This window comes from Onychostoma macrolepis, chromosome 23, assembly GCF_012432095.1.
Source record: "Onychostoma macrolepis isolate SWU-2019 chromosome 23, ASM1243209v1, whole genome shotgun sequence".
Classification (NCBI taxonomy): Eukaryota; Metazoa; Chordata; class Actinopteri; order Cypriniformes; family Cyprinidae; genus Onychostoma; species Onychostoma macrolepis.
Genome location: NC_081177.1, coordinates 694518 through 721816, shown reverse-complemented (window position 1 = coordinate 721816; position 27299 = coordinate 694518). Strand labels below are relative to the sequence as shown.

The 27299-nt window shown below is 38.4% G+C and overlaps 1 protein-coding gene, 1 long non-coding RNA gene and 1 pseudogene across 2 annotated transcripts; all 3 read left to right on the top strand.

The window, feature by feature from the left end:
* Positions 1-8302: 8302 nt before the first annotated feature.
* LOC131532220 (uncharacterized) lies at positions 8303-15094 on the top strand (annotated as a pseudogene).
* A 1284-nt stretch (positions 15095-16378) lies between these two features.
* Positions 16379-19812, top strand: LOC131532626 (zonadhesin-like). The gene is made up of 3 exons (XM_058764444.1): positions 16379-16486; positions 16554-16631; positions 16904-19812. The coding sequence occupies exons 1-3, from the start codon at positions 16432-16434 to the stop codon at positions 19663-19665; spliced, it is 2895 nt and encodes a 964-aa protein (XP_058620427.1). The 5' UTR covers positions 16379-16431; the 3' UTR covers positions 19666-19812.
* Positions 19813-22403: 2591 nt separating this feature from the next.
* LOC131532636 (uncharacterized) lies at positions 22404-24364 on the top strand. Its single transcript, XR_009268933.1, has 3 exons — positions 22404-22583; positions 23415-23449; positions 23848-24364. It is a non-coding gene; the product is annotated as an uncharacterized LOC131532636 (long non-coding RNA).
* The last annotated feature ends 2935 nt before the right edge of the window (positions 24365-27299 follow it).

Genomic DNA, 27299 nt, shown 5'->3' with positions numbered 1-27299 from the left:
GTGGTGGCTAGGACATATTTTAAATATCAACTCTGCTTAAAAAGATGAAATCTAATCCGGTTTACATGAAATAAACCTGCTCCCAAGCAGGTTTAAGCTTACAGACTCGTTGCTATGATAGCAACTCCAGGATGAGACCATACAATCCAAAATCAAGCAAAATCGGCAACAATCAAATCCAGCTAACGGAGTTAGCAACACACGAAGAACAGGCCCCTGGACTTTTAAAGCCAAACAGAGAACAATTTGTACCACCAGGATGACTCGTTAACTAATTATGGCATTTCTGCTAATTAATTAGATCATTAGGCAATTAATCAATCAGCATACACACTCACATCATATCCCATAGAACTAATTGATTTTGGTTTGTTGAACCCCCGATTTCACAGACGAGGCTTAAGCCTAGTCTCTAGTAGACTAAAATGTATGTCTGGGCAGTTTGCAACTGAAAGAAACTTGCACTGACATCTCTTAAAATATGCCAGTATCATTGATTTGTCTCAAGATGCACACCAGTAATATTTTTGTAAACTGTGTTTATAAAATATGGCCTAATCCTGGCTTAACCTAAACCCTGTCTGTGAAACCAGGCCATAATGTATTATTCCATATTAACTGGTGAAAAGCACTGAAATAAAACTCACTGAAAAAGTAAGGTGATCTCATCGAAAAAAAAGTTTAGTACCAAATATGTTATTTGAAATGTTTTTACTCCATGCTTTCTCCAGACACACTCAGTCTAATCCTAGACTGAAGGCTCATCTGCCAGGCATACAGTTAACTTACTATCTACAGGGATCGAAGAAGTCTCACAAGGAGGGCTCTATTTTTTGGCCTATTTATCACACAGAAAGCAAAAGAGCCATGTATGTGCTTTGATGCGTCGTTGAGTAGTTCACATGTGTGACCCTGGACCACAAAACCAGTCATAAGGGTAAATTTTTCTTAAACTTAGATTTATACATAACCTGAAAGCTGAATAAATAAGCTTTCCATTGATGTATGGTTTGTTAGGATAGGATTTGGACAATATTTGGTCGAGATACAACTATTTGAAAATCTGGAATCTGAGGGTGCAAAAAAGAAAAATTGAGAAAAATCGCCTTTAAAGTGGTCCAAATGAAGTTCTTAATGCATACTGTATTACTAATTTACAGTAGGAAATTTACAAAATTTAAGGCATTAGTCACTTGCACTACAACAAATAATGCTCCGTGACACTTTTGTTGGTCTCTATAATGCTGGTTGCAGTTCCTGTGCTAACTGTAATATGTTGTGTGGCAGTCTGTAATTACTTATAAGTGTTTTGTCATCAAAATATAACCAAGAGTCTTCCTACCATTAAACATCTTTGTTCTTCATTTTCAACTATTAATAAATGTAATACCATTGTCGGACAGCACAGTTGTAAGCGTTTTTTTCCGTTGGTTTTCAAATGATTTTGAAGTTAGGACAGCTGTGGGGTTGTCCTAAAGTTAAGACAGTTTTTAGGGTTTTTTGTCAAGTTAGGAGGTTTCTGTAATACCCCTTTCCTATCTGTAGTTAACGCACTTAGGAAATGCTGTTCTGTAATAGCTTTTGTCCTAAATGTGGTCCTAACTGAAATTACCATGGTTACCAAACAGATAAGATAAGATTTTAAAGTTAGGATCTTTCTGTAATACGCCCCCAGGGTCACATATAAAGATTGCAGAGCATTGATCACCTGCTGATTTTCCCCTGATCATAGCCAGACCTGTCGGGATGCTTGCAAATTGGGCTTAAAATCCTGTAGTGAAAACTTGGCTTAATGAGCCGATTAGGTCTGTTTGATTAGGAAGAGTTTGAAAATGTGTAGAGTTGGTGTGCATCCATGAACAGTGTTGTGAAATACACAGGTCAAACAGCTCTTCTAAGGAATATCGCAAGCATTAGTGCTCAATTTATTGTTAAAATCCAATCTTTTGCTAGCCTGACTACGTCAGACTTCATACTTCTGCTCAATTTCATTTCGCTTCTGTACTCAGTCTGGTATAGCAGACCATCTCCCAGTTTCTCTCCGCTCCGCAACAGCCGGGCCAACCAACGAACAGAGGGCGGGCTGAGAGCCGTGACGTAGACGCTAAGCGCCGAATTTAAGATTGTAGTTTAGGTGAGGGAAATCTAAAATGACAGCGGACATGGAGACACGGGATGCTATTCGCTCTGTTGTGGAGAATATTCCCGGGATTTGCCAACTGAAGCCCGAACAAGAAGAGTGTTTGGTTCACATTTTGAATGGTGGTGATGCTGTGGCCCTACTCCCGACAGGTTTTGGGAAAAGTTAAATTTATCAACTGTTACCGATCGTCAGCGAGAAACTGGGGAGGCCAAAGGTCGGCAAGGCGATAATTGTGGATGTGTAGATTTACTTCACATAATCTGCAAATGTCGTTCACAGCCATCTTCACTCCGGTATTTCGCTTTTGTTTGTTTTTTGCTGTCCAAACTCTAAAAAAAGCCATCTGGAAAATATCTGGATGTGCAAAAAATCTGATTTTTGCTGGCAGTCTAAACAGGGCCTCAATGATGAAACAATGACATAATTGTTTGTTAATGGGGAGCCCAGAGGATGCAAAGCTGTGTCACTGCTGGTGTTTAAAATGCCTGCTTAGATTGGCAATCTGAACAGTTAAAACTTGTGTTCAAATTGGGTTCTATTAGACTCATTATTTTATTGTATCTGTAATCAAACATGGAGTGATGGTAAATGAACTTTAATAAAAGTGTATTAAATGGGTTTCTCTTCTTAACATTGAGTTTCTTCTAGTGCTCTGTACTCTGACTAAATGTGCCTCCCATGTGTCTGACTGGAGTGAGGCCAGGAAAGTACTGCAAGAAAACCAAGGTTTGGGTTGGTCATTATTTATCTGTCATCATTGGCATAAAAGATGTACATACTTGCATGATTAGGTTTTCAGTTACCATGCTGTATTACAATTGGAGATAATTGACTGCCACTGTACTATGTTGCCACCTGTATAACTAACACTTGTTTACTTTAGGACAGACAGAACAATATGACGATTCTCACTTACCCGAGAAACAAAGTTCTAATACTCATGTGAAGTTCTTCTGTTTCCTTGGAAAACCTACTGCACTAATGGAATACAGCTTTTTGCCTCCCTCTGTTTAAAAAAAGCACATACTAAGGAATCCAGTTCTTCCTTTTCTTCTGAGAAGTCCATATCCCTTTCTGTGGAGAAACCTAGTTTTTCTCTACCATCCGAAAAGTCAAGTTCAAAACTTGATAAACCTAGTGCTCCTATGGAATTAAGTTCTTCCCACCACAAGGTCCCATACTCTAAACCAGGGTTCCTCAGATCTTACGCTGGAGGTTCAATCCACTGCAGAGTTTAGCACCAACCCTGATCAAACTCACCTGTCTGTGATTTTCAAATGATCCTGAAGACATTGATTAGCATGCTCAGGTGTGTTTGATTAGGGTTACAGCTAAACGCTGCAGGAAAGTGGATCTCGAGGTTCAGATTTGAGGAGCCCTGCTCTAAACCTAAGAGACCCAGTACTCATATGGAGCACCAATCTTGGCCAGAGATGTCAAGTTCTCCTCTTCCTGGGAAATCAAGTATTCTCTTCTCAAAGACCAGTTTTAAACCTGAGAAACCTGGGGCTCTGATGCGACTCATATTAACTCTTCCCTCTGAGAAACCCAGTTCTAAGGCCAAATGACCTGGGCCCGTATTCTTAAAGATTCTAAGAATCCTCTCAGAGAGCTCCTAATTTAGCTTAAAATTTTCTAACTAGGAGTCTTAGTTTAAAAGTGATTCAGGACCAATCTGAGAGTAACTCTGAGCAAGGAAAAGTCAAAAACTTTTATCTCAGTGAGGAGGCGGGGCTGACCCCGTTGCTAGCGATGACACAGTCTTTTGAAGACTGTGATTGGTTGGTTGTCCAAGAAGGAAATAAAAGAGCGCTTTTAAGAGTAGGGTTTATTATAAGCCTTCACTTTGAAATTGCAGTTGTAATTTTTCCTGTTTTACTGTACTCTCTCTCTCTCTCTCTTTCTTAGAATTTTATTAGAATTTTGTTACTAGGAGCAACTCTTAGCGCTAAGATTTTTCATGAATACGGGCCCTGGTTCTTCCATACCATCTTAGAAGTCCACAATTAAACCTGAGAAACTTGGTGTTTTACTGGAATCCAGTTCATCCCTCCCATCCAAGAAGTTTAGCTCTCTTCCCTTTGAGAAACTCCATTATAAACCTGAGAAAACTAGTGCTGCTATGCAACCCAGTTCTTTCCTCCCTCATTAGACGTCCACCATTAAACCTGTAAAAACACATTTTAAATGCAGCTCCCTTCCTTCTGAGAAATTGGTTCTAAATGCAAGATGCCCAGTACTCTCTTCTCTAAACCTCAAGATCTGTTCACTCTGGGAAAGCCAATTTTAGGTCCTCCAAGTTATCTTATCTACTTCTAATATGGGAGGAATCCAGGGCCCGTATTCCTAAAGATTCAAAGAATCCTCTCAGAGAGCTCCTAATTTAGCTTAAAAATTTCTAACTAGGAGTCGTAACTTAAAAGTGATTCAGGACCAATCTGAGAGCAACTCTGAGCGAGGAAAAGACAAAAACTTTTTTCTTAGTGAGGAGGCGGGGCTGACCCCATTGCTAATCTAATGTGTAGCGTTTTATTAACTCACTGTCATGCATTGTGTGAAACACATTTCTTCTCCCTCTTCATGTTTCGTTCATTTTCTCCACTGCTAAAGAAACTCTTAAGCCCCTTAAAAGTCCTCGTCCGTACTCCTAACAATTTTGGACCTTAAGACCTCTTTTAAGGGTTAAGATGCATTTTGAATTACTTTTTCCTTTACTAGGATCTTTTCTTTAATTTTAAGAGGAAACACCCACATTTCTAAGAATTTTCTTAGAATTTTGTCACTAGGAGCAACTCTTAGCACTAAGATTTTTCATGAATACGGGCCCAGGTCTCTTCTCTCTAAGGTAGATGGTGCTCAACTGTTTAAAGAAACTAAATTTCCTTGCAATTTGAGACTTATGCAAAATCCACTTCTCCCCCTGTTCACAAAAGTGTTGATTCTGGAAGAACAAGCCACTCATGTGTTGGTAATTAAATTTGACTTTGCCCTTGTTTTTTGTGCGCCACCATACAAAAATAAAATATCACTTTGTTTTGGAATGCTTTGCTTTGTGACTGAGAATTTTTCTGTGTTAAAATTAAATTTTTGTTTTGGAGCAAAACCAAACAAATCCACCTCACTTCAGATTGGGTTCAGTGGCCTTCTGTCAATTCAGGGCTTGATTTAACTCTGAGTGCATGAAAGTGAAGTGATGTTTGGCCAAGTATGGTGACCTATCCCTAACCCACACCATGAACACACACCCAGAGCAGTGGGCAGTCAATGCTGCGGTGACCAGGGAGCAGTTGGGGGTTCAGTGCCTTGCTCAAGGGTCTCACCTCAGTAGTGGTATTGAGAGCACTGGTTATTCACTCCCCCAACCGACAATTCCTGCCAGACCTGATATTAGAAACCAAGACCTTTGGGTTACAAGTCCGACTCTCTATCCATTAGGCCACAACTGCCCACACATAAATTAAGGCATATAAATGTGACATTTACAACAAACAGGCAATTATGCAAGACATGGTGAGTGAACGGATTACTTCTCCAATGGAGATGATGAAAAATATGAATTTAAAATGCCTTTATACAGCAAGAAAAAAATAATGATTTTTCAAGGAAAAGAAATTCAGTATATACTCTTAAAGTATTTTTAGACACAGTTTGAGAAAACCAGTGACAAATTTACAGCATCTAGACTCCCCATTAACAAACACTTTACATGCCCATTCATGCACTGATATGATGAGGTTTACCATAGCACTTCCAAAATACAATGAAAAAATGCGTTTACAAATGAATCAAAAACCTAAATTGTTTGAAGGAATTGTTCAAAACCGACATTAAACCCTACAAAAAACAAACTTGTAACTTAACACTTGTCCATATTAGTTAATTAGTCTAATTTTATGTCTGCAAGTCTACTTCAAAACTAACCCCCGGTGAGACTTCCGGTGGCTGGGCATGAGGGATGCACGCCTAGAACTGAGCTCCGTCTCAAAAGTCCGAAATTTCGAGTTAATATTTTTACATTCAGAAAGTAATTCAGAATAGTTTACTCTAAAGTATCCCTGGAAATGTCTGGACCAAAATCCGCCAAGAACAAACCATCTCAAGATGAGACGACGACGAAAAAGAAAGGCAAAGACGTGCCGATTGAAGATTCACCGAACTCATCTATTTTGATGGCTTTGCAAGATCAAGAGGAGAGGTTTGCCAAAAAGGTTAAATTGGCAGTAAGAGAAGAAATGGAGGAGGTACTCTCTGGAGAAATCCAAACTTTAAAGAACATGATTGAATCCTCGAACTCAGCAGTCAACGAATTGAAATCGGTAAATCATTACAAGGGCGTATGGACTCTATGAATGCAAACGTGCATGCGGTTAAACAGGAGGTTAATACGCATCTGCAAGAGATAATGAATCTCCGTGACAAAATGGTTGAAATGGAGGATCGATCGCGAAGGTGTAACGTTCGACTCGTGGGCCTACCTGAGGCAGCGGAAGGTGAAAACGCCGTTCAGTTTCTTCAGGAACATTTACCAAGTGGATCCCTTCCTCCAGGGAGGTGGAAAGATAGAAATCCAGCGGGCTCACCGTATCTACGGTAGTCGAGACAAGACAAACCGCCCTCGAACGCTTATCTTCCGGCTTCTCCGATACCAGGATAGAGAGAGAATTCTTAACGGAGCCAGAGCACCCCAGTCCGAAATAATACATGGCTCGTCCAAGCTGTTATTTTTCCCGGATTTTAGCAATGAAACGGCTCTGAAGATCGTTTGACAGTGTGAGAAGGCAGTTTGCAGACATGGGTTTGCGTCCGTTCCTGATATATCCAGCAACTTTGAAAGTGAAGTTCAACGGAACACTACATCACTTCAAGAACGCCGATGATGCAGGGAAGTTTCTGCTGGAATTGGATCATGCCTCACTCTCAAGGATTGATACACCGAGCACTTCGGCGTCTTCATTTCCAACCTCATTTGATGACCAGGAAAACCCTTCCAACGTCATTTCAGAATCTAGTTAATCAGTGCAACTGAATTTGGTAAGCAAAATGGCCGTTGTCTAAATAGGTCTGATGGGCTATGCTAATATTTCTGATGTTCGTTTGGACTCGGACCTGAGACGTGTTGCTTTCGACAGCCACAGGCAGTAGAACTTTGAATTTTGTTTAATTTTTTCCACCCAAAGAGAGAGAACTCTTAAGTCTTGTCTCTTGCGGATGGACAGTAACGTTCTATTTCCTTTTGTTAAGTGTTCTATCGCCAAAGCCTTGCAGTTTTTGTGTAAGTTATGTCCACTGTATATCATTTTACTATATTTGTGTTCATGTTTTAATTCTGTAGAGGCCCCTCGATACTTTAAAAGGCTGATCTTTAAAACCCATTCATGAATATACCTCTTAATGTAATGTCGTGGAATGTCCGCGGCCTAAACTCGCTGATTAAACGAACAAAGTGCTTAGAATTTCTCAAACGCAAAAAGATCTTGATCGCTCTGATCCAAGAAACGCATCTAAAAACAAGTGATATCCATAGATTTCAGAGCAGATGCTACAAATGTGTAGTTCATTCTTCTGCATCAAACAAATCTAAAGGTGTTGCTATTCTGTTTGATAGGAAATTAGGAGTAACTATTGATAAATGTGGAAATGATAGTGAAGGACGTTTTTCGTATGTGGCTGTAACAGTTCATAATGTGAAAATTTGTTTTGCATCAATATATTGTCCAAATATACCTGATCCCAATTTTTTCAATGCGACCTGTGCCACTCTTTTTGACATGCCAGAATATTTGATGGTAGTTGGTGGTGACTTCAACCAAGTTTGTAATATAACTTTGGACAGATCAGCAAATATTAGTTCTGGTTTCGATGCACCTTCCGGAATTAACACATTTATTACTGAACTGAATATTATTGATGCCTGGCGTCTACGATATCCGCTAGTGAAAAACTATACTTTCTTCTCTTGTAGGCATAAGACATTTTCCAGAATCGACTACATTTTTGTTTCGCTAGAATTAAATCAATTAATCACATCTATAGATATTCTTCCTATCATTATTTCAGATCACGCACCTGTGTTATACACTTTTGAGCTTACACGGAATCCTGCTAAACGTGCACACAGGTGGCACTTTAATACAACGTTACTTCAGAACTCAGAGTTTCTGAAGCAATTGAAAGTCAATCTCAAAACGTTTCTAGAAATTAATGAGGAATCAGTATCATCACCTCAAATACTCTGGGAAACAACTAAATGCTTTATTAGGGGCGAAGCCATCGCATTTGCTTCTTATATGAAGGCGTCCAGAAACTACAGAATTACACAACTAGAAGAGGAAATTCAAGTATTGGAATCAGATCAAAAGCGTCAGTTTTCTGAGCAAAAACAAGAATCCCTTTTAGCTTTGAAATTTGAATTAAATAACTTACTGAAATCTAAAGCAGAATTCTCAATCCACCGTACGAGAGTGACTTACTATAGTCAAAGTGAAAGCTCAAGTAAACTTCTAGCTGCGAAAATAAAGCAGAATGAGTCATTTTCTATTATTAATGCAATTGAAACCCCATCAGGACCTGTTACCTACGATGCAGAGGAAATTAATGATACTTTTAGACTTTTCTATTCCAATCTTTACGAAGCTGAGTCATTTTTTGACCCAATTGCTCTTAAATTGCACCTTTCAAAGCTTAATTTACGCTCGTTGTCCAATGAAGAAACAGAGTTTCTTGATACACCTCCCACTATTACTGAATAAAAAGATGCATTGTCTTCAATGAAAAGAGGTAAATCTCCAGGATTGGATGGTTTCCCTCCAGAGCTATTCCTGGAACTTTGGGACAGTATTGGACCACTTCTCCTAAATTCTATCAATCAGGCTCTTAGCATCGGTTCGTTTCATCGTGATCAAAACACCTCACTTATTTCAGTGTTGCTTAAGAAAGGCAAGTCTCCTCTGAATTGTGGTAGTTATAGGCCGATATCTTTAATTACAACAGAGTTAAAGCTTTTTGCTAAGCTTTTAGTCAAGAGGCTTGAATTATCTGTAAGTAAACTAATTCATTTCGATCAATCTGGGTTTTTAAAAGGGAGACTTGCATCCGATAATGTCAGACGTCTTTTGCACATTATTCATGCATCTGAAAGGGATGCGTTACCTGTATGGAATTAGATTTGTGCCAAATAAAATGAATGTAATTTTTCAAGAAACTTATGAAAATATCAAGTGAAACTGAATAAAATGTCTTTGAAACTAAAAAATAAATAAATTACAGGCAAAATCTTTGACCTCGTTTTTAATACACTGCAGGTTTTGCAACTGTTTTCTCATCTTTCATTCGTTGATCTGTACTTACAAATGCACTTCCAGAGTTTTCATTTACGCTTCTAAAGTTTTCGCTTATGATTCTGAAGATTTCATTTACGCTTCTGAAGTTTTCGTCGCCATTCTGACACAAAGCTCGTGGGGGCGGGGTTAACAGCGGTGTGTTCTCATTGGCTACTGAGTTTTTGATTGACAGCTTCTTGACCTGGAAGTGAAGGCGTCAGTATCGTTGCGCCTGTGTGGATGTGAGCGTCTGTTAGCGGCTTCCTATTTCATTTTAATGATATAAAGTTAGGAGTTTTGTTTTTGAATTCAATCTGTATTCATCTGTTGCTACTACTCTGTCAACATAAGCTTTTAGGAGCATGAGAAAACGTGAGAGAAAAAGGTCATATTGAGGTTTAATTATTAAAGTACTGTAATACTGGAAATATCGTATAATGTCCAGTGTTCTCTTATTATATGTGTTTATTGCTCTTGATTCTTTTGCATTATAGGGTCTAATTAGGTTGAGCTGTTACATTTGAAATACAATACTATACTGTGATATTCAGACGTCAAGAAAGTCTCACTCCAACCAGGCAATCAAACTCATTTTATTACATATCCCACACAAAGAATGTTCTTGCTGCCAATTGTTTTTATCATGCTGATCATTTTGTTTAGTTATTTTATTTAGTTAACATCATCTAACATTTAAAATTGGAAATACATTTTTAACAATCATCAACTCTTTCAAGTGTGAATTTTATAAACCAGTTGAATGAATGTAAATGAAAATATGAATTAATTCAAATAAATTGACATTCTTTATTGTCACTATAGCATATACACAAGTATCAAAGTGAAAGTCTTGGATGCAATTATGTTGTGACCAGAGAGACCAGAATCCACAAAACACTAACTGCATATATACATAATGCACAGTACTATTATAATTTACATTACCAGACAAAATGCACAAGAACATAACATACAGAATGTTTAAAATTCATATGTTTTAAATACTGCAATGATCCTTTCAACAGTTCCTGTTACAGTATAAGTTACAAAACAGTGAATGAGTATGTAATGTACTGGAGTGCAATATCAGTCTTTACGGGGATAGTCCACGCCAAAAAAAGAAAATTCTTTCATTTACTCACCTTCATGCTATTCCAGATGTATATAACTTTCTTTCTTGACACAAAGATTTTTAAGAAAATAATCCATTTCTGAGAATCCACATAACACAAGTGAACTGTAACCCATGCACATTTGACAGTTGAGTGGAAGCGATTATTAATAGTCAAAAGTTTATATTATTAGTGTTTTTCTTATCTGTTGTTTCACTTCAAAAGATACTGATTTAAAAACTAAGGTCAGATGGATTACGGTCATGGTCGCTGTGTGTGGTTTTTAAAGCATCTTTAGGACTCACAGAGATTAATTATTTGCCTAAAAATCTTAACTTGTGTTTACCTGTCCAGTAGAAAGAAAGTAGAGTAATATGCATTTGAGACAGCATGAGGGTGAGTAAAATTCAAAATATATATTTTTTTATTTTTGAACTATCCCCTTAACAATCACATGCTGTTGGTATGCCAATTCAAGATCAGCATAGACTAATAAGAATAAAGTGCAACCTCTTATGTACTTGTGAACAGTGTTTGTTTTAATCTAGAGCTCCAAAGAAGTACAAATATTTGCATAATATCAGGTGCCTGAAGATCAAGATCCCAGTTATTCAAAGGTGATGTGTCTGAACACAATAAGATTCTTGTCTGATGAGGGCTCTCTGGTACTATCACTACATCTTCTGGGTCAGCATCAGAAGTTTATGGAAACGTTGCTCCGCTCTCTGGAAATTGAGAAAGGACATGTGTTATAGTCTAACAATACAAATGGCTTTAAACTCCCACGACACATTTCAAACTTAAAATATTTCAAACAAATAAATACACAATATAATTATTTCATATATATATTAGTATTAACTTGGTACTAAAATACCTCAAAGTTATGTACCATTAATCATCTGTAATACCGCTGTGTAACCATTAGATGGCTCTGTATAGCCCTATATAATCATGACTGTGTATACCCTAGTTGCTGGAAACTGTTTTCAGTCATAATTATTTGCATGTATTAGGTTTTGCATTTGGATATATATTTAGGCATTATTTGTCAAAGTTTGTTTGTTTGTTTGTAAAAGGCTTACCTTGCTAAAGTTGACAGCGCAGTGATTGACAGCGGGCTTGTAAAATAGCATTGGTTATTGTCAGATACAGTAAATTTAGTACTGTACACTCTATGTGCTGGGGGAAAATATGAACTAATCGAAGCAAATATGATCTAATTGAAGACTGTAACTGTGTGTAGATAACCAGGTCCTGTGATTGGACTAAATCAAGAACACTTACCGTGAGTATCCTGATAACAACGATGATTGATGATCATGATGATTATATCATTCATCTGTGCTATTCCTAAGAAATCATCTCATCAATGTAGTGTAGCAGCAGAAAATACTGATAAAATAATAATAAAAATCTTTATATATCATTTTATATCATTAAAATGAAATAGGAAGCCGCTAACAGACGCCACATCCACACAGGCGCAACGATACTGACGCCTTCACTTCCAGGTCAAGAAGCTGTCAATCAAAAACTCAGTAGCCAATGAGAACACACCGCTGTTAACCCCGCCCCACGAGAGCTTTGTGCCAGAATGGCGAACTAAAACTTCAGAAGCGTAAATGAAATCTTCAGAATCGTAAACGAAAACTTTAGAAGCGTAAATGAAAACTCTGGAAGTGCATTTGTAAGTACAGATCAACGAATGAAAGATGAGAAAACAGTTGCAAAACCTGCAGTGTATTAAAAACGAGGTCAAAGATTTTGCCTGTAATTTATTTATTTTTTAGTTTCAAAGACATTTTATTCAGTTTCACTTGATATTTTCATACGTTTCTTTAAAAATTACATTCATTTTATTTGGCACAAATCTAATTCCATATACCTGCAGCTGTCTTTACTTTAGATGCGCAAAAGGCTTTTGATAGGGTTAGTTGGGAGTATCTTTGGATAGTTTTGGAGAATTTTGGCTTCGGTAAAACTTTCATATCTATGGTCTAAACAGTTTATACTAATCCTCTTGCAGTTGTATTAACAGGTAATATCTTGTCAAACCCATTTCCTCTGCATCGTGGTACCCGTCAGGGCTGCCCACTCTCCCCCTTACTTTTTGCTCTATCAGTTGAACCGTTAGCGCAGTCGATTAGACTAGATTCTTTTATATCACCCATAGTTATACAAGGAACACAGCATAAAATTTCTCTTTACGCAGACGATATACTACTATATTTTACTAATATACATGTTTCCTTACCCCAAATAATAAAAGTATTCACCCAGTTTAATCATTTCTCTGGCTATAAAATAAATTAGGACAAATCCCTTCTAGTACCTTTAAATGCCCCGGCGAAAAGTCTTTTATTACCACCTATTCCTCATATTCAATGGCATGATATGGCATTTACATATTTGGGTCTAAAAATAACAAATTTTACTAATATATCACGTACAAATTATGACAAGCTTAAATTTGAAATTTTTGCTGATTTGCAGAGATGGTCTAACCTTAAAATGTCATTACAGGGCAGAATTTCAATAATAAAGATGAATGTTCTTGGCAGGTTGAACTTTCTTTTTTCTATGATTCCATTACCCCCACCTGTAAATTATTTTGAGGAGATGCAATCTCGGATAACTAATTTTATATGGGATGGTAAAAAACCACGTATCCATCTGAATACTCTTCAACAGATGAAATTATCTGGAGGTCTGGCACTACCTGACTTTAAACTGTATTATTGGTCCTTCCAGGTAAAGGCATTCTCAACTTGGTGTGATAAAGACTCTGTTCTCCCATGGTGCCAGATAGAACAAGAAATTGTAAAACCTCACAGAATAGAAGATTTGTTATTTGCTGGACTTAAACCTAAAATTGCACATAAGAGGTTTGGGCCAATTATAGGTAACTCCTTGCAGGTTTGGTCAACTATTCAAAACCAAATGGGTTGCAATACTAAACTCTGTGATCGCTCCCCCATATGGCATAATTACAATCTTTTGCAGAACTCTGGCCCATATTTCAATGAAAGCTGGGCCTCTAAGGGAGTTTACATTCTGCAGGATTTGTATGGAGAAAATGGCTTAAAATCATTTCAGGACCTTAAAGCAAGTTACTCTCTCCCTGAATTCTCTTGGTTTCTATACCTACAACTGAGATCAGCAATCAAAGCTCACGGAGTTCCCTGGGAATCTCCTCTTTGTGCTCACCCATTGAGCTTGTGGATTTATTCAGGATCTTCATGCACTGGACTGGTATCTAGAATATATGCACATTTAATTTCAAAACGTGATAAAGCTCTGGGAGTGATCAAGTCATGGAATCATGACCTTAAGGAGAGGGACATGGAACTGGACTGGATGAAGGTATGGAATAACGTGTTCTTTTCATCAAAGAATCCTGCACACCAGTTGATTCATTTTAAGTTTATTCAGAAGTTTTATCTTTCCCCATACAGACGTTTTAAAATGAAGCTTACAGATACCCCGAACTGTACAAAATGTAACTTGAATACGGTTGGCACATACTTACATATTTTCTGGGATTGCCCAGATGTCTCTAATCTTTGGTCTCAAGTAGCGGTATTTCTTGAGGACATTTTGGAGTTCCAAATCCCTAAACTGCTTACTTTATTTTTATTTAATGATGACTCATCATTTAACATTTGTACTAATTTGGCTTCTAAGAAAATTATTTTTGCTGGTTTAACAGCTGCAAAAAAAACTATAATTCATTCTTGGTTTTCTCCTGGACCCCCGTCAATAAAAGGATGGTACAACTACTTTAGAGATATTGTTCTTATAGAAAGATCATTGGCTATCATTCATAAAGCACGAAGTTCAACTTTGGATGTTTGGGATAAAGTTATTGCTGTACTTTTGAAACCACCTGTCTTCCCTTAGAAGTAGTACATGATGTAATTGGGTCTCAACAACGTTATAAATGATATTGTATTTTATTTTGTTATATGTATCAGTTTTATTTTCTAGTTTCAAGGATTTGGCAATTGTATATAGTTTGTATGTTGTTTTTGTATTTTTGAGTACACATGGATATGTATATTTGCTATGTAACAAAGAAACGTGTACAATTTCATGTTAAGTTTAATAAAATGTTGATCACAAAAAAAAAAAACGAACCCCCGGTTTCACAGACAAGGCTTAAGCTAGTCTCAGACTGAAATGCATGTTTGAGCCGTCTCAACTGAAAATATCTTGCTCTGACATATCTTAAAATATGTCAGTGTCATCTCCCCTGCTAGTGAAATCAAACATTCTCTTAAAGCCCAGTTCTAAACCTGTGAAATCTGAACAACCTAGTGTTCCCATGGAATCCAATTTCTCCATCCCCACTGAGAAACCCGGTTCTAATCCTGAACAACCCAGTTCCTCTTTCCCCACTGAGAAACGCAGTTCTAATCTTGAACAACCCAATTTCTCTTTCCCCACAGAGAAGTCTAGCTCTCTTCCCTCTGAAATCCAGCTCTAAACATGAGAAACCTAGTGCTCCTATGCAATAAAATTATTCCCACTCCTCTGAGAAGTCTGGCTCTAAACCTGAGAGACCCAATGCTCCTACTCAACACTGATCTAAGCTAGAGAAACCTGGGGCTTCTTCCCGCCCATCTGAGAAGTCTGAGAGACCCAGTTCTAATCCTGAATGACCCAGTTCCTCTTTCCCCACTGAGATGTCTAGCTTTCCTCCCTCTAAATCCAGTTATAAAGCCAAACAACCTAGTGCTCATATGGAGCTGGGTTATTCCATACCGTCTTTGAAGTCCAGTGTTTAAACCTGAAAGAAATTGATGTTCTAATGATGTCCAGCTCATCTCTCCCATCCAAGATTTTGACTTCTCAATGTAAGAGACCCAGTTCCCTGACTAGGGGAATCTTAGTTTGTATCTGGAATCCACTTCTCTCCTTGGTTCACACAAATGCTGATTCTGGAAGAACAAGCCACTCATGTGTTGGTAACTAAAATTGAGTTTGCCCATGTTTTTGTGTGCCACAGTACAAAATAAAATATCAGTTTGTTTTGCATTGTTACTGATCCTTTTTCAGTATTAAAGCAAGTTATTGGCTGGTCCTTTTGAGACAGGCTTTCGACTCTCAAAGGTTGTTGAACAAATTTGTCGGTGCAAAACCAAACAAATCCAATGCACTTTAGGTAGGGTTCAGTAGCGTTCTGTCAATTCAGGACTTTATTTAACTCTGAGTACATGATTCTAAATGTGACATTTACTGCAAACGGGCAATTATGCAAGACAAGAGTGCATGGGTCACTTCTCCAATAGAAAATCAGAAAAAAAAAAAAAGAATTAAAATAAATTTGTACAGCAAGAAGAAATATAGATTTTGCAAGAAAAAGAAATTCCGTGCATACTCTTAAATTTTTAGATGCAGTTTGAGACATCCAAAGATAAATCTACAGCATCTAGACTCCCCATTAACAAACAATACCCATGCCCATTCATGCACTGGTAGATATGTTGAGGTTTACCACAGCACTTCTAAAATACAATGAAAACACGTTTACAAAATAATCAAAAACACATCTGAATTGTTGGAAGGACTTGTTCAAAACAGACCTAACACCCTACGAAAAACAAACTTGTAACTTAACACTTGTCCATATTGGTTCATTAGACTCTTTTTATGTCTGCAAGTCTACTTCAAAACTAAAAATCACAAGTAAACACAGAGCGAGGCTAAATCTATCAGTGCATAGATGTTAATCATTAAACGATAACACAATTGTTCGTTAATGAGGAGCCCAGGTGATGCAAATCTGTGTCACTGCTTATCTTTAAAATGCCTGGTTAGTATGACAAACTGAACGGCTGAAATTGTGGGCAAAATGGGTTCTTCTAGACTTACTATTTTATTGTATTTGTGTCATTCATGGAGTGAAGGTACATTAACTTTAGTATATAGATATTAAAAATGTTTTTCTCTTGTTAACTTTGAGTTTTCTTCTAGTGTTCTGTTCCCCGGTTGAACGTGCCTTCCATGTGTCTGACTGGAGTGATTCTGGGCCACTACTGCAAAAACAGAAAGGTTTGGTTGTAGATTACCCATTTTTATTACTATAAAGATACACATGTTTGCATGATGATGATGTGGGCTGCGTTTCCCAAAAGCATTGTAGGCTTAAGTACATCATAGACCCATTGAAACCAATGGAGCTATAATCAACTTGGGCTTACAATGCTTTTGGGAAAACACTGCTGTGTTTAGTTACCATATTGTATTAAAACTGAAAAGAAATTGCTGTTGTTGTACTATGTTGTCACCTTTGTAACTAACAGTTATTCAAATGTTCTCTTTAGGACAGACTGAACGTGATTATCACTTCCTTGAGAAGCCTAGTTCTAGTGCTCCTGTGAAGTCAAGTTCTTCAATTTCCTCTCAAAAACCTGCTGTTCTGAAGGCGTACAGCTTTTTGCAAAGCTCTGTAAAAAAAGCATATTCTAAACAACCCATATCTTCCTTTCATTCTAAGAAGCCCAACTCCCTTTCCTTTGAGAAACCCAGTTTTTCCCTTCCATTAAAAACAAGTGCTGTGTTGTCAAAGACCAGTTCTACAAATGGAAAACCTGGTTCCAGTGTGCCTGTGGAACACCCTTCTTATCTCCATTTAAAGAAGTCCAACTCTGAAATTGAGAAACTATGTTTTAAGTCAATTTCTAAACCTGAGAGACCTAGTGCTCCCATGAAATTAAGTTATTGCCACCTCTTTGAGAAGTCTGGCTCTAAACCTGAGAGACTTAATTCTCCTATAAAAAACCATTCTAAGCTTGAAAACTCTATTTCTCTTCTCCCAGTGAAATCAAGCTTTTTCTTAAAGAACAGTTCTAAACCTGTGAATCCTGGGGTTCTAATTAAACCCATTTTTTCACTTCCATCTGAGAAGTCCCGTTCTAAACCTGTAAAATTGAGTGCTCCTCTGGAACCAAGTTTCACCCTACCTTATAAGAATCTCAGTTTTAAACTTGAACAACCTAGCGCACCCAAGGAACACCAATCTAAACCTGGGAAATCTGGTGTTTCCATGGAACCCAGTTCCTATCACCCATCTGTGAAGCCCAGCACTAAGCCTGATGAAATGGGTGTTCATCTGGAACCTAGTACTTCCCTCTCTGAGATGCCCAGTTCTAAACCTGGGAAACCTAGTGCTTCCATGGAACACGGTTCCTCCCACCTATCTGAGAATCCCCATCCCAGCACTAAACCCGAGAAACCTAGTGCTCCCATAGAACCCAATTCCACCCCATCTGAGATGCCTAGCTCTCTGCCCTCAGAAAAACCCACATCTAAAGCTGATCATCCTAGTTCTCCTTTGGAACCTAGTTCTTCCCACCCATCTGAGAAATCAAGTATACCTCTACAACCTAGTTCCCCCCTCCCCACTGAGGAACCCAGTACTCCCACGGAACCCAGTTCCTCCTCATCTGAGAAGTCTAGCTTTCTTCCCTCTAAGAAACCCAATTCGAAATATGAACAATCTAGCACTCCCATGGAACACACTTCTACACCTGGGAAACTTGGTGCTTCCATGGAACCCAGTTCTTCACTCCCATCTGAGAAGCCTAGCACTAAGCCTGAGAATCCCAGTACTCCCATGGAGCCCAGTTCCTCCCCATCCGAGATGTCTAGCCCTGTGCCTTCTGAGAAACCCAATTCTAAATCTGAACATCCTAGTGTTCTTATGGAGACCAGTTCCTCCCACCCATCTGAGAAGCCCAGCACTAAACCAGAGAAACTTGGTGCTTCCATGGAACCCAGTTCTTCACTCCCATATGAGAAGCCCAGCACTAAACCAGAGAAACTTGGTGCTTCCATGGAACCCAGTTCTTCACTCCCATCTGAGAAGCCTAGCACTAAGCCTGAGAATCCCAGTACTCCCATGGAGCCCAGTTCCTCCCCATCCGAGATGTCTAGCCCTGTGCCTTCTGAGAAACCCAATTCTAAATCTGAACATCCTAGTGTTCTTATGGAGACCAGTTCCTCCCACCCATCTGAGAAGCCCAGCACTAAACCAGAGAAACTGGGTGCTTCCATGGAACCCAGTTCTTCACTCCCATCTGAGAAGCCTAGCACTAAGCCTGAGAATCCCAGTACTCCCATGGAGCCCAGTTCCTCCCCATCCGAGATGTCTAGCCCTGTGCCTTCTGAGAAACCCAATTCTAAATCTGAACATCCTAGTGTTCTTATGGAGACCAGTTCCTCCCACCCATCTGAGAAGCCCAGCACTAAACCAGAGAAACTTGGTGCTTCCATGGAACCCAGTTCTTCACTCCCATCTGAGAAGCCTAGCACTAAGCCTGAGAATCCCAGTACTCCCATGGAGCCCAGTTCCTCCCCATCCGAGATGTCTAGCCCTGTGCCTTCTGAGAAACCCAATTCTAAATCTGAACATCCTAGTGTTCTTCTGGAGACCAGTTCCTCCCACCCATCTGAGAAGCCCAGCACTAAACCAGAGAAACTTGGTGCTTCCATGGAACCCAGTTCTTCACTCCCATCTGAGAAGCCTAGCACTAAGCCTGAGAATCCCAGTATCCCATGGAGCCCAGTTCCTCCCCATCCGAGATGTCTAGCCCTGTGCCTTCTGAGAAACCCAATTCTAAATCTGAATATCCTAGTGTTCTTATGGAGACCAGTTCCTCCCACCCATCTGAGAAGCCCAGCACTAAACCAGAGAAACTTGGTGCTTCCATGGAACCCAGTTCTTCACTCCCATCTGAGAAGCCTAGCACTAAGCCTGAGAATCCCAGTAATCCCATGGAGCCCAGTTCCTCCCCATCCGAGATGTCTAGCCCTGTGCCTTCTGAGAAACCCAATTCTAAATCTGAACATCCTAGTGTTCTTATGGAACCCAGTTCCTCCCTCCCATCTGAGAAGCCTAGCACTAAACCTGAGAATCCCAGTAATCCCATGGAGCCCAGTTCCTCCCCATCCGAGATGTCTAGCCCTGTGCCTTCTGAGAAACCCAATTCTAAATCTGAACATCCTAGTGTTCTTATGGAACCCAGTTCCTCCCTCCCATCTGAGAAGCCTAGCACTAAACCTGAGAATCCCAGTACTCCCATAGAACCCAGTTCCTCCCCATCTGAGAAGTCTAGCTCTTTGTCCTCAGAAAAACCCAATTCTAAAGATGAACATCCTAATTCTCCTTTGGAACCTAGTTCTTCCCACCCATCTGAGAAGCCCAGCACTAAGCCTGATGAAATGGGTGTTCATCTGGAACCCAGTACTTCCCTCTCTGAGAAACCCAGTTCTAAACCTGAATATGCCAGTGCACCCACAGAACACGCTTCTAAACCCGAGAAACCTAGTGCTTCCATAGAACCCAGTTCTTCCCACCCATCTGAGAAGCCCAGCACTAAGCCTGATGAAATGGGTGTTCATCTGGAACCCAGTACTTCCCTCTCTGAGAAACCCAGTTCTAAACCTGAATATGCCAGTGCACCCACAGAACACGCTTCTAAACCCGAGAAACCTAGTGCTCCAATGGAACCCAGTTCTTCCCACCCATCTGAGAAAACAAGTATACCTCTACAACCCAGTTCCTCCCCATCTGAGAAGCCCAGCACTAAGCCTGATGAAATAGGTGTTCATCTGGAACCCAGTTCTTCCCTCTCTGAGACACCTAATTCTAAATCTGAACAACCTAGTGCTCCAATGGAACCCAGTTTCTTCCTCCCCACTGAGAAACCCAGCTCTAAACCGGAACATCCTAGCGCTCCCATAGAACAGAGTTCCTCCCAATCTGAGAAGTCTAGCTTTCTTCCCTCTAAGAAACCCAATTCAAAATATGAACAACCTAGCACTCCCATGGAACACCGCTCTACACCTGGGAAACTTGGTTCTTTCATGGAACTCGGTTTCTTCCTCCCCACTGAGAAACCCAGTTCTAAACCTGAGAAATGTCTAACTCTTTGCCCTCAAAGAAACCCAATTCTAAAGCTGAACAGCCTAGTGCTCCTACAGAACCCAGTTCCTCCCCATCTGAGATGTCTAGCTCTGTTCCAATTGAGAAACCCCAATTCTAAAGATGAACATCCCAGTGCTCCCACGGAACATGCTTCTAAACCCGAGAAACCTAGTGCTCCCGTAGAACCCAGTCCCTCCCCAACTGAGAAGTCTAGTGCTCTGCCCTCTGATAAAATCAATTCTAAATCTGAGCAACCTAGTGCTCCTGTGGAACACAGTTCCTCCCACCCATCTGAGAAAACAAGTATACCTCTACAACCCAGTTCCTCCCTTCCCAATGAAAAACCCAGTTCTAAACCTGAGAAACATGGTGCTCTTATGGAACAGTTCATCCCTCTCTGATTAGTTTAGCTGTCTTCTGAGAAACCCAGTTCTAGACCTGATACAGCTAGTGCTGCTGTTACATTTGAAATCCAATTCTCTCTTCAAAACTTCAAGAATGCCAATTTTATATTCAAGTTATACAGTTTTCTTGTAAGGTGCTCTACTGCAGTTTGACTACCTGCAAATTCCAGTTCTAATCCAGAAAAACAAGCTGTTCATGCGCTGGTTATTAAATCTGACTTGGCCCATGTTTTTGTGTGCCACCATTCCAAATTAAATTTGGATTTGTTTTGGAACGCTTTGCACTGTGACTGATCCTTTTTGAGTTAAAGCCAGTTATTGACTGGACATTTGTGAGTCAGTTTTCAAAGGCCTGTCTGTCAAGTTGTGCTGAAGAAACGTCTCTATAGATTTGTTTTTCAGAGTTTGCAAAACTAAACAAATCCAACCCAGTTTAGATGGAGTTCAGTAGACTTTTAAACCTATCATTTTGGGACTTGACTACACAATGGAGTACACTTGTCAAGTTAGCTTCTCTTAAATTATTCCTTCTGAAACATAATTCAAAGCTTAATGCTATCAAAATAGTTTTTCATGTAACATTAAGTGTTTTCCAAATAGCCACAATCAGATTTAGAGACACTAAAACATCTTCACATGCTTTGAAAGACAATGGCTAATTACTTTAAGTGTAAAAACTAGATGCTGTTTACTCTACATTAAGTGCCAATAGTGGTAGGTATTGTTTACATAAAGTATAAATGAACCTACTGTAGATGTTATTCACAAGTGTAAATGGAAGTAACATTTCCGTAGTGAAGAAAATATCTGAGCAATGGTGGGTCAGCAAAAATACTGGCTAATTGCACATTGTTTTAAGTCAAGTCACCTTTATTTATATAGCGCTTTTCAAGATTGCTATCAAACAGCACACCTAGGTTCCTAACTGATGAAGAAGAATTGATAGAACACTGTCTAATACTTGATGGCTGCTCTAAGTTATTACATGTGGGGGTTTTAGGTCCGATAATTAACATCTGTTTTTTCAGAATTTAGCAGTAAGAAATTACTCATCCATTTTTTTTTTTTAAATCAACTATGCAAAAATGTTTAATGCTAAATGGTTGAAAAAGGTTACCAAAAACACTTGTAAATCAATGTTGATTTGTTTTTACAAGAACTGTATGTTGAATCAACTTAATGTCTTCAACAGCATGCAAAATAAATTTCTGCCTTTTAAATTATTACTAAATTACTTAAGATCATCAGTTTTATTAGCATTTTACAATATTTTGATCGTTAAACCTATTCTAAAATCTAAAGGTATGTTAAAATATTATTAACAACAATAAAACTAAATGCATTTCACTGCGTTTACCTTATTGCTTTGATCATGATTGGTTCATCTGGCTGTCATCCAGGAAACTGGCCAATGAAACTGTTCGCGCCTTTCTAAGTTTGAAAATATGACCGTTTTTATCGTCTTTCTGAGTGACTGACTGTGCGTGTGTGTGAGCTGCTGCTCGTTGAGATTGCTCGGTCGGTCCCGAATTATTTTAGATTTGCCTGTAAAATTTTTATTTTGAGCGAATTTGAGTCGTGACATGTCAACAGAGAACAAAAACTAGAATGTGAACACAGGAAGGGTCAGGTGTGATCTGCGAGGTCCAGCAAACACACGGACAAAATCGGGTAAGAATATTGCTATCTTGCCTTTCAAAAATGAAGTATAATGTTACCAGAGTTTACAAATTGGTAAATGACATGTAACGTTATCCTGCAGAAGATGAATACCTGTCTGTGTGTATTTTGTATTGTTTTACCACAGATGCTAATGTTAATGTGTGTGTTGCTAGTAAGTTGTGTTAATGTCTGTCTTAGAGATGTTTCACATTTTTCTGATGTGAATGCCATGCATTGTTATATTTAATGGTATAATAGTCTCAAAGATAACATACTCTGTTCATGTTTTCTAAATATCATATAATCGCACATTTACAGGAATTAAGATTGTTTAAAGCAGTGATTCTCGAAGTGTGGTATGAGTACCGCTAGTGCTACTCGGGCTTCCTCTAGTGGTACGCAGAGGAATCACTAAATTAAATATAAATTAATGTGAATACATTAAGTTCCTCTTTATTTGAGTAAAAAAAAAAAAAACTTAAGTATAGTACAGTTTTTATTTAACTTTTGGTGCAACACATTTTAATTTGATCATCATTTAAGTTTTGTATTTACCTGTATGTAAGCACCGTGCAGTGTTAATGTTCAAACTGTATTTACAATGTTAAAGTGGCCGACAACAATACACACACATACTTATTAGGAATAAAACTGCCTCGTTTTGAACTGTGTAGAGCTGTAGCTGAATAGTTGGGCCTTCTACGCTACTGTATTTTAATGTTGGTCATTATGGTGGTACTTGGAGAGCCAAATATTTTCTGAGGTGGTACTTGAGATAAACAATTTGAGAACCACTGTTTTAAATGAACTTTTCAGTAAACCATTTCTTTCCCCTTGTAGAGTCATCAAGGATCCAGCTGTTTATTGGCAATTTGGTAAGGAATTGTTCATCTGCTACATTGCACTGTCACTTCTGGTAGAGATTCATTGACCTTTTGTGAAAGGTTTTGATTTTACTTAGTTTAATAAAAATTTGATTTTACTTGTTTTACTAAATGCACTGCATAGTTAGGATACTGATTTAAAACCGTGTAACTGGGGGCTCTGAAAAAACTGCTTGTGATTTTAATTTAATATTGCAAACTTTCATCTGAATACATTAAATAGGTGTTTAATGAATAGTGTTGTGCACTTTGTTTCCAACCCCACTGTTATTGAACTTAAAGTGAAAATACTGTATGTGATTTTTGTTTTGCTTTCAGTTAAAGATATTTCACAATGTCAAAGTTGATATTTTGAGTATTGTTGGTGTTTTTATTATTTATACATACAGGACCGTACAGAAAGTACACAAGTGTGAGAGAGAGGAGGGGACGGCATCAGAAAGGACCTAGAGCTGGGACTCTTTCAAGGATCACCCAAAGCACAACCACGCTATATGCACAAGGCAGTTGGTTCTAACATTTTATCAGAATTTGAAGAAACCTTTCTACTTCAAATATTAAATGCATTTCATTCAAGGCAGCATTTTTCCTGCGTAAAGAGGAAAGAGCCTGTGGCTGTTGACAACTCCGATAGTCCTATCCTTTACCACCGACATGGTTTCTGTTGCAGGTTCCATTCTCGAACTGTTCTACACATTCTCACTGCACAGACACATTATTAAAACATGTTTTCACAGAAACTATAGATTTCCACCAAAATAAGATTTAACTGGTTTCAGTCAAAAGAAGTACAAGGGTTTCTCTTGCAAGTGCAGCGCAAAATATGCATGTTTTGGTACAAACACTTTGAGTCTTTAAATGTTGTGTTTGGATTTTACAGGTTTTTATCAGTACATCCAAGCACAAACACTGCAAGCTAAAGTTTTTAAGATTTTCATCAGATTTATACAGTATGTTTCCAAAATAAAACTGCTGTTTTACTGTTTTCAGCGTGTGGTAGTTTATTGAAGTTGATTGTAAAGCCATTGCTGCCAGTCATTTGAATTTTAAACTTTATGTATGTGTACAGTGTTGATCGAAATGCAAACTATTTGAACGTACAGTTGTGTATTCACTCATGTTGAAAGTACGATGGTGAAACAACATCACAATATCAACGTTGATCCAATTTGCAAAATCGAAACATAATCCAACGTTGATTCAACCATGGTACCCAACTTTGATTCACCGGTGAATCAACGTTGAAATGCTGGCTGGGACTGCTACGAACTGATGGCAGTCAGATAAGTACGATTTGAACCATGCTAAGGCGCTTCCACTAATGCCAACAAAGTTTTTTTTAGTCTATTCAAAAGAATGTTGTGGTCTAGAGTAGAGCCCTGCATTTCAGCCCGGGCCCAACGGGCCCAGACTTTTTTATGCCCCTAGGGCCAATTTTCACGTCATAGTTCAGACGCGGGCCGGGCCTCGGGCCTGTTTTAGTTTTCTCCTTATTTTTATATTTTAGATGTCCATCAATTAGGGATGAAAAGAAATTGCCGCGCTGGTGGAAACAACACGAGACCGTGCCGCGACTGTGACGAGCGGCTCAATGGTGTTTAGTGTCCAGCAGCAGCAGAGAGCCGTCAGCGCAGATGAAGAGTTCTGCTTCAAATACACGCAATAAAGCTTGCCGTAAGCCCCAGCAAAAGTAATTACCATGAATGTGTCCGCAGGAAATAGTAAGGAGATATTTGAATTACTTACTAATAAACTAGTGTTTTCTGTGTCGGTGTTGAAAAGATGAAGATCCATCTCTGCATTAGACGCGCCTTAGAGAGAAGTGCATCTTCACGGATTATGATTATAATGAATTAGTTTTTGTTTTCGATTTGATTTATTTCGTTAAGCAGTAATTTAAAGCTTTCTATAGATATATTTATCATGTCTGTGAGGCATGTATTCACTGACTTTCGGACATTTTTGTGAAGCGCTCCTGTTCAAGACGAGACGGCAAAAAGCGCATTGTTTGCTTTATAAAAAGAACGTTTTGTTGATTTGTGAGTGCACACAAATAAAAGTAGACCCTTTACAGTTCCGAATGATGTATTACTCTTACCTTTATGACCAAAAATTACGGCCTATTTTACGTTGTCTCCATTGAAAAAAATGCAATTGATTGCGCTGGTGCCTCCATGTCCTGCGCTTTAGCTTCCACTCTCCGCACAAACTATTGGATACAGCGCACATTTATCTTTAACGTTTAAACATTGTTATATGCTTGCACAGTTTTAGTATATCTATAGATTTTATTTTAGGAAAGTCGTGATGATTTGATGATTGATCAAACATGCTATGATCAGCCTGCCGGTCTGCCACTGGCCACTTGGTCGTTACTTTAACCCTACATCGCCCCTCAAGTAGGGTTTACGTTTAAGGTCCTTGGGGTCAGATAGACCCCAAACTTTTACAGAGCGATTGCATAAGGAAATATAAATTTTTTATATGACAAACTATATATCATTTTTTTTATTTACTTCTCAACTATACATTTATGCTGCGTTTTTGTGGATATTTGATAGTTTTTTACCTATTTACGGCACAATTATTCAACTACGCCATAAATTGGCTTATGAAAAATTAATTTTTTATTAAAAAATCACTTAAATTATGACCTAAATTAAAAATAAATGGTTTCTAGATATTGGCCCATGTGTTGGGGATAGAATACTGCCATCTGCAGGTTAGAATAAAAACTTTAGGAATTACAGTTAAAGAAAGAAAGTGCAATGACCACATACGTATATCCAGCAGAGGTCCATAGGGACTCATTCATTTCAGTTCGGTGTCAAGTCAATTTTTCTTCATGTTTCAGCTTCTCCTTGCAACTTTATGATATATATTTTGTGAAAATATATTTAAAAATTCTAAAATATATTTTTAAAAATCCATATTTTTGTCAAAGGTTAGAATTTGTTGTTATTGTCTGGTGTCTTTTGAATGGTCTGCTTTTGCGAATTATGTTACATAAATTTGCAGAAATGTCTCTCTCTCTCTCTGTGTGTGTGTGTGTGTGTGTGTCACATTGTTATGCATTTATGTTCTGTGCATTTTATTTGCCAAAATCTAAAAAATGCACTGGACACCTATGTCACACCTGTGTGTGTGTGTCTGTGTGTGTGTGTGTGTGTGTGTGTGTGTGTGAGTGTGAGAGAGTGAGTGAACATGCTTGTTCCATGTTGCATTTGTGCTCTAGTACCAGTCCTTCATTTATGAGTGGAAATTTTCAGATTTATGCCAAATTTGTTGATTTTATATGCCAATTTCTATAAAAATGCACTCTATTGCAGTCACACACACGTGTGTGTTTGTGTGTGTGTGTGTGTGTGTGTGTGTGTGTTGCGTATGAGATAGAATGTTCATTCCAATTTGCATTTGTGTTCTAGATCCAGGCCTTTATAAAAATGTAAAACTTTTCAGATTTATACTGGGTTTACTACTTTTTTTTTGACAAATGAAACAAAAAAAAATTGTCCTATTCATTTTCAATGTGGGGTCAATCTGACCCCAAGGACCTTAAACGGTAAATTTTTTTTTACACACCTTTAGAACAACCAAATCAAGTCCAGTTTTTTTGTGTGTGTTTAGATAGATTATTTAGGAAAAGTCACAGAGTCTCATGCCCCTGAGATGAAGGGAACATTTTAAAATAATAAAGGAAATTTCCATTGGGGTCAGATAGACCCCAAGGACCGATTAAGGGTTAAGAAAGAAAGAAAGAAAGAAAGAACTTGTTTAACGAACAAAAAATGCTCCAAACGTTTTTCAAAATTAACTTAATAAAAAACAAAATGAAATATAA